The sequence below is a fragment of the Schistocerca cancellata genome, chromosome 5 (genome assembly GCF_023864275.1).
Source record: "Schistocerca cancellata isolate TAMUIC-IGC-003103 chromosome 5, iqSchCanc2.1, whole genome shotgun sequence".
Classification (NCBI taxonomy): Eukaryota; Metazoa; Arthropoda; class Insecta; order Orthoptera; family Acrididae; genus Schistocerca; species Schistocerca cancellata.
The window spans coordinates 278,921,240-278,929,850 of NC_064630.1; the positions used below are offsets into that span (position 1 = coordinate 278,921,240).

At 40.0% G+C, this 8,611-nt stretch overlaps 1 protein-coding gene across 1 annotated transcript; it reads left to right on the forward strand.

Annotated features, from left to right (window-relative positions):
* Positions 1 to 5,326: 5,326 nt before the first annotated feature.
* Positions 5,327 to 7,749, forward strand: LOC126188946 (prohibitin-2). The gene is made up of 2 exons (XM_049930693.1): positions 5,327 to 5,462; positions 6,519 to 7,749. The coding sequence occupies exon 2, from the start codon at positions 6,594 to 6,596 to the stop codon at positions 7,482 to 7,484; it is 891 nt and encodes a 296-aa protein (XP_049786650.1). The 5' UTR covers positions 5,327 to 5,462; positions 6,519 to 6,593; the 3' UTR covers positions 7,485 to 7,749.
* Positions 7,750 to 8,611: the final 862 nt, after the last annotated feature.

Here is an 8,611-nt window from a genome sequence, read left to right on the forward strand (position 1 = left end):
CTGTGTGGTATAACCTGCGTTCGATTTGTATACAATTACGTCTTCTGTGTGTGACTTAGTGCACTATCTACCTACGATCGTTAACAGAATTAACAGAGAGCCTCTCCATACCACAGTTGTCAGAGGAGTCCAACTCATGTGTGACGATAAAACCTGTCCACCAATGGAAAAACTGTCCTGGGACCCTCCTCTAGATGAACGAAGATTTATACGGTTTACTCCATTCTCCTGCTGCATCTTAAGCACAAATCGAATCTTCAGTTTCATAACTACGATGATTCTAAGTCAGTGGCAGGTGTTTGTGAGGTACTGCAATCCCTGTGTATTCATCTGCTTGACAGATGGCGGTATGGTGTGTGATTTCACAACTCAAACACAACTGCTAAGCATTTGTCTGTTTCCTTGTAAGAAGCATTCTCAGTTGCTGACGATCATTTTATAGTACTGATGCGAGCGTGGCACAATTTCTGAACTGTGATCAGGTGTGAGTAGTGGGCGCTATACACCTCTGGAAAGCTGCATTGTGGGTTGGGTTGGGTTGTTTGGGGGAAGAGACCAAACAGCGAGGTCATCGGTCTCATCAGATTAGGGAAGGATGGGGAAGGAAGTCGGCTGTGCCCTTTCAAAGGAACCATCCCAGCATTTGCCAGGAGTGATTTAGGGAAATCACGGAAAACCTAAATCAGGATGGCCGGATGTGGGATTGAACCGTCGTCCTCCCAAATGGCTGCATTGTGCTTGTATCACAAAGACTCTATGTTTTTTTTTCTTTGATGTAGAAGGAAGTAGTTTTATCTTCTTAAAGACTGTCACCAAACTGAGTGGGATAGAAACCTTGTAAAGTGGATGTATGTCATATGTTGGAAATTTATGTACTGCATTAAAGGCATGTGTTTATGTTCCGCAAGCATGTCTCCCTTACCAGTACCTTCTTGGTATTGACCTCAGAAACTAGAACAATACTTTAGAATTGATAGTGCAGATGGTTCACAAAAGATGTTTCAAATTCCGTCTGCCTGGAGCTCCATCATGCATAAAACCACAAGTTTTCTTCTTGGCCACCTATTGTATCACCACAACACTCTCATATCTACTCTACACCGATAAGAGGTGCAAACCTCCTCAACATGAGCGCATCTGGAGAAATCTTGTACACTTGGAGGATCCCATGAGTAAGACTGGTGCAGAGCAGTTTTCACTGAACAGCACTTATGGACTCGGCTCACTCTGTTCCTTCATAAGATGTGGAATGTAGCGGTCTACTTCTGGTCAGCTGAAAATTAAAACAGAAACAGTTTTGCAGGGAGTGTTGGACAAACACAATGTGGGGAGATCTTTCAGTCATTATCTTTATCCTCTGCTCTGTGACTTCCTTCTGTATAGGGAAAGTAATTACACTTTATGACCGAAGTGCTAAAAACCTAACTCCATCGGTACAGGATGCTGTCTGGTATATATATATGATAATTAACAATGAATGGATGTACTGCAAATCTAGTATATGGTACTCAAAGTAATGAAGGGGTGGTTTAGCGATAAACTAGATTGATTGGCCCCTGGACCCCATGTTGAACACACTGTATTTAGCTATTGTCTAGTGCTCGATCAATGGCAACTCAAATTGTTTAAACAAACAATATACCACACTGTAGACGGAATGGTCTTATGTCCATTCTATCCAGCAGCTGAGCACAGACTGAGTCCTTTTCCCACCAATTTCCAGATGGTGGGGGGAGGGGTTGGGAGGATGGGGAGAGGAAGAGGGGAGGGGGATAGGCGTGGAGCTGGGTTAATCAAGGTAGCCCAAGTGACCTATTTTCCCGTCAGTGCGATTTTTGACCCGCCATCTTGAATAAATTTGGCAAAAATGCAGAGTGGTTGGTGCCCTGTTGCCCAAATATTCGTATGTGTTATCCAGTTGTCAGAAATATCTACTGTTTGTCAGTAATTGGAAACCTACAGAGTTCTACAAATACTCTTACTTTCAATGCTTTCATTCCATAAACATTAATTACATTGTCCCAATTATTTTCAAGTTTATTATACATATTCACCCTCTAGGCTCTGCTTCTAAAATTCTAGCATCATTGTGCGAATGTTACCAGCATTTGTTGGCTCATCTTCAATATATACAATCTAAGACAAAAACAATGATGCACCATTAACGAATTCTACTATTGGGACGAAAATTGGTAGATGTGATTGACACTTACAGACCAATTATTGCAATTTCAGAAAAATTGGATGATTTATTCCACAGGAAGAGCTTCACAAATTGAACAAGTCAATAATGCCTTTGTCCACCTCTGGCTCTTATGTAAGCAATTATTCGGCTTGGCATTGGTTGATAGAGTTGTTGGCTGTCCTGAGGGATATCATGGCAAGCTCTGTCCAACAGGCGCGTTAGATCATCAAAATTCTGAGCTGGTTGGAGGGTTCTACCCATATGCTCCAAATGTTCTCAGCTGGGAAGAGATCAGGCGACCTTGTTTGTGAAGGTAGGTTTGGTAAGCATGAAGACAAGCAATACAAACTCTCACCATGTGCAGGCAGGCATTACTGTGCTGAAATTTGAGCCCAGGATGGATTGCCACAGAGGGCAACAAAATGGGGCGTAGAATATCTTCGACATGACACTGTGTCGTAAGCATGCAACGGAGACAACCAAAGGGATCCTGCTATGAACTGAAATGGCATCCTGGACCATCACTCCTGTTTGACAGGCCTTATGGTGGGTGACAGCCAGGTTGTTTTATACCACCACTGTCCAAGGTGTCTCCAGACAAGTTATCAGTGGTCAGCAGAGCACATTCCAAATCGGGATTCATCACTGAAGACAGTTCTACTCCAGTCAACGGGATACTATGGCGAAAACATGTCTGGAGAGGCCAGGGCATCGGTGGTATACCAACTTGACTGTTGCCCACCATACAGCCTGATGACCAGGAGAGATGGTCTGGGGTGCCATTTCAGTTCGTGGCAGGACCCAATTGGTTGTCATCCCTAGCGCCCTTACAGCATGGCGATATGTCGACGATATTCTACGTCTTTTTTTTTTTTTTTTTTTTTTTGACGTTCTTGGATTGTCACCATGGGCTTAAATGTCAGTAAGATAATGCCCATTCACAAAGGCTGACAGTTTCTGCTGATCGTCTTCGTGCTTGCGAAACCCTACTTTGGCAAACTCTCCCCAATTCAGAGTGTTTGGAGCATTATGGGCAGGACTCTCCAACCAGCTCGGGATTTTGACAATCTTATGTGTCAGTTAGACAGAATTTGGCATTATATCCCTCAGGACGACATGCAACAACTTTATCAATCAATGCCAAGCCTAATAATCGAACCCGGGCCCCTTTGGTAAGCAATCTGCTGTGTTGACAGCTACTACAGCCAACACTTTTGTGTTCTGATGCCTCAAAGTTTTTGAAAGGGCAAGAAAAATTTTAGCACCCTTTAAATAAAGTGTGTGTACTTCTCGTTTTCCAAATTGAATCTAAGTATATAAATATTATGCAGATATATTCACTGTTATTTGTGTAACCATTTGCAAAAGTACATCACATTAGTAATCATCCATCCTTCACCCCGATAATCATTTTGCTCACTTATCCTCAAGCCACTTAGTAAATTTTCATGTGTCAATCTTACTTTCTTATTATACCATTCCTTCATCCATCAACACTTCCTCTTTGATGAACTCGAAGCCCTAAGAGCCAGATAACAGTTGGTTTCCATATCCACCAAATTTTTACATCCAAGATTTGACACTTGTTTTGCACAATATCGATATTCTGTCTGGAGCTAACCATCAATACAAAATTTGTCGAGAATATATAAACAATATATTTCATGTGTATGCGTTTCTGTGCATCCAAGTATACTGCACAGAGTGTAGTAGATCTCTGGCTGCAATGCACTAATTTTGTGTAATCACAAATATTAAAATATAGCTTCCCTTATTCCAACAATTTGATGTTCAGAAATTCTTATTTCACTGCACTAGTTTTGATGGGTTATAATATCCAATGCCCCAGTTCTAGAAATATTGCACAATATTATTGCGCAATATTACTGATGGTCTAGAGGCCATTTTACGCTAGATTCAGACACATGACTAATGTGACATCACCGGTTTTAGCATTCTGTAGTGGTACCATAAGCTATCTTTAACACAGGGTGCCACAAATTCCATTCAGTTGCAGAGCTTTCAATATGGTGTCAACTGAAATCATATGGATAGGGATTAATGTTGTTGTGCAGGTTATTGTATTAGAGCTGTGACAAGAGTTAAATACAAGGAAGAAGAAACTGAGATGTTGTGTATGAAAACAGATTTCGCACAGGGATACAGACACATTTATAAAAGATATACCACTCGAAGAAGAAGATGCTGCCTACTATGGCAAACTAACCAGCAGCTCTTCCAAGATTTTAGAGTCTTGTTGTGTTCGCTGAATAACTAGTTTTTTATAGTGCTTGGTCCCACAAACCACAATGTCGGTAGAACTCTCTTTTTGGTTACATATTAAGTTTATTCATTTATTCATCAAAAACTCTGTCAAGATTGAGGGATGTGTGTGCGCGCACACACACACATGCTGATACAAAAAATGTAACAGTAGTATTAGATTGTTGCTAATGTACCTCTGGAGGCTGCAAAAGTATACCTGCCGACCATTGTTTTGACTTTCTTCAGTAATGAAATTAAAACACATTTAAATCGACAGTAGTACACCAACAATTACTCCACGGCAACTGGGATAAAATGCTCTTGGTTCGAAATGTAGCCACCAGAGAGCAGTGGTGGAAGGAGGGTGGTTTAAAGAAGTACAACCAAAATCAAGCTTTTGTGGAATGAAAAAAGTTGCGTGACTTAAGCTACGCCACACCAAACTGGGAGTTCACACATGCTGCAGCATTGTAACCTCAGGATGCCACTAGCTGTGGCGAAACCTTTGTTGTGTTTGTGTGTGTGTGTGTGTGTGTGTGTGTGTGTGTGTGTCTGTTGCGAACTTTACGTAAAATAATAGATAGAGTCGAGACACTGTTCATATCTTAAATTTGCGTTTTTCGTGGGTTTCTTTTTTTTGTAGCCGTACGAAAAAAAAAATCAACTTATTGCATAGCAGCGCGTGGAAATAACAATTGACGCTTTGATGGCCTCTGTAGGAGTCGAAGTGCCAAGTAAAACATTCAGTGCGTTTCGGATTCGCAGTTTTTTCTCCTAAATACGGGATTTCATAATTCAACTTCTGGAACACTCTCCGTCTGGAGACTCAAAATCATGAACTTACATCTTTGATGCAAAATACCGAGAGTTTATGTACAGTTCTTCGACCATAGATATTGGTCGAAGGCGCAGTTTGCTGTATTATGTAACACCTTTGGATGTCCGCCTTAGGCCCGGTGTTGGTTGTGAGATTTGTAGGGTTTGGGGAATAGCGGATGTTCTGAAAGTGCCTGTGAGTAATCTATGAACGTTATTTCAACTACACGAGATTTAGAAGTGTGATCGTCCGTTTTTATTTGATAGCTTTTTTTGTGTCTGACGCAGCTGTCGCTTAATGTGCGTAAGCAAACTAGCGCTCTCTGTTCGATACTGTGTGGTGCCTCTTATTAGACTGTGAATAGAGGTTACGTATGTTTTGATATTGCACATTAGCAGTTCTTAGTTGTTCAGTGATAGTCGACTGCGCTTAAATTATTACACTCATTTCCGATCACTTGTCACTGCGAAAGAAAAGTACTAGTCGTGATAGACGCTATGAAATGGAGTCAGACTCGAGCTTATCTTTAGGCATGCATTGTATCTTGTACCCATCAGGTAGTCTAGGTTTCATTCATTCTGATGGGGCACTTATTGGTTTTCGTGGGAAGACTTCATTTTTGTAGTTCTAGACTTACTGCCCATTTCATCACCTTTTACGGTATTGGAGGCTCAACGCAATTCACTTACAAATCATATGGGCCGTCGTTGTCATAGATTTCATCTGTATTCGTACAGCGCCATTTCTTTATTTTAAGGGTTCTTTGGGATACTTTGTGCATTGCGTCACTGAGAGTAAAAAAAAAAAAATACATTTAATTGTATCAGTATGCAATGCACTACACCGTTTATCACAGCAGACTGGTTTCCAATCACCTTTATGTTGGTTCAGTACGTTGTGAAAATTAGTGTCGTACCCCACGAAAGTCCAATAGGGTTGTTAAATTGATTCTGTATCATATTTGACGTTTTTAATAAAATTTTCCTGATTTGGCCCAATGCATAGTAACATTGGATTAACAAAATATAAAACACAGTGGAGTAAGATTTGAAAATAGGCTTTATAAATGTACTTTACTGCAAGATGTTTCTCTGTCTATCTGTGTGTGTGTGTGTGTGTGTGTGTGTGTGTGTGTGTGTGTGTGTGTGTGTGTGTGTGTGTAAGAAAATTTGATATTGTCTAATGATTGCAACAAACAGTATATGTATTGCTTAAGCATCTTCTATGGTTATGGAACCTTTCTTGTTTCAGGTACTGGCTGTTTTAACTTCTAAGAGAGATTTCTGGTTCAGCAGCTCAGGACTGACATAGAATTCAGCTGTAATAATGGCACAGAGTAAGCTAAGTGATTTGGCTGGTCGCTTTGGAAAGGGTCCCAAAGGTGTTGGAACAGGACTGAAGATCCTAGCTGTAGCTGGTGCAGCTGCATATGGTGTATCTCAGTCCCTCTATACAGTCGAAGGTGGTCACAGGGCCATAATATTCAGCAGAATTGGTGGTGTTCAAAAGGATATTTATGCAGAAGGCCTGCACTTTAGAATCCCATGGTTCCAGTACCCTATAATTTACGACATACGATCACGACCACGTAAAATTTCTTCTCCAACAGGAAGCAAGGATTTGCAGATGGTTAATATTTCTTTGCGTGTGCTGTCCAGGCCAGATGCAAAAAATCTGCCCATAATGTACAGGCAACTGGGCCTAGATTATGATGAGAAAGTTCTGCCATCTATTTGCAATGAGGTTCTAAAGAGTGTTGTTGCTAAGTTCAATGCCTCACAACTAATCACCCAGAGGCAACAGGTGTCTCTTCTTGTTCGAAGGGAGCTCACAGAAAGAGCGCAAGATTTCAATATCATTCTGGATGATGTTTCAATTACAGAACTGAGTTTTGGAAAGGAATATACGGCAGCTGTAGAGGCAAAGCAAGTAGCTCAACAAGAAGCCCAGCGTGCTGCATTTGTTGTGGAGAGAGCAAAACAAGAGCGACAGCAGAAGATTGTTCAAGCAGAGGGTGAAGCGGAAGCTGCCAAAATGTTGGGACAGGCTGTAGCAAAGAACCCGGGATACTTGAAGTTACGAAAAATTCGAGCTGCACAGAGCATATCTAGAACTATTGCCAATTCTCAAAATAAAGTCTTTCTCAGTGGAAACAGCTTAATGTTGAATATTAGTGATCCAACATTTGATGATCTTAGTAATAAGCTAAAACACTGAAAAGCAGTTGATTGTAATGCTTAACAAGAGCCAGTGGTAGACACACAAATTATGTATTTCTCTTAAGGGGAAAATATCACCAGTCGCAATTGTAATACTGTTTGGTGATAACTGCCAATGAATATTTCAGGTGTCAGATTGTGAATAACAATTTACACTTATGTATAGCACTATAATGACTGAGAACTCAAGTGGATTATTAATTGCAGAAATATTCTTTTGCGATATTTTATATGACCATAATAAATATTGCTTTTGTTTAAAAGTGGTTTTTCTTTCTATGATGAAATAAATGAGTACATTTAAGTGATATACTCAAGTTGGGCGCTGCTTCCATGTTACTTACAGAAATATGTTGAATAAATAATCCCAAGATTTAAAGAAATTCAAAATTAACTGATAATGTTTCACGCTGTGTGGTCTTGTTTGTGTTTTAGGTTCACAACGTACTGTATTCAGCATTTTTTTACATGTTGAACAGATGACAGTTGTATATATTAAATTCAGGTGAACACTTATGGTTTAACTGTTAAGACTCTTGCCTTGAGTCTTCATCTTTTGTGGAAGACAGCCATGCCATCAGATTTGATTAAATTTGTCAAGTATGGAAGTTAAATTAAGACAGGAAACAAATTGATGATTAGACCATGTTTATTTCTATCAAGTGAAGAGTAAAAATTTGTAATGAAGAATTTGTGTAGTTGTGCGCCAAGTAGGAGAGATAAATTAATACCAAGTAAGACTGGTGGCTTTTTTTGTAAATGTTTAAGACATAGCACTTACACTCCATGCAATGTTGTATATGTGCTGTAATGGATAAGTGAGCTCCAGTATAGGCTAAAAGTTACCCCAATTATATGAATGATTTACTCAGAGGTTGATAAGTGAAGTAAACCTTTTCCCTTGTGATTGCTGGAAAATGTGTGGCTTCACAATTTACCCTCGAGTGGGTACACCTGTGTATAAAGTGCGCCAGTTACAAAAACATTTTATACCACTCCATTGTTCTACAGGTGAGAGTTCTTACATATTCCTTCATTACTGCTTCAGCTAACAGTGATAAGTTCTGTTGTCATACATCCAAGTGAGCAGTAGTAATGTAATACAAACAGCAAGCTAAGTGAGAA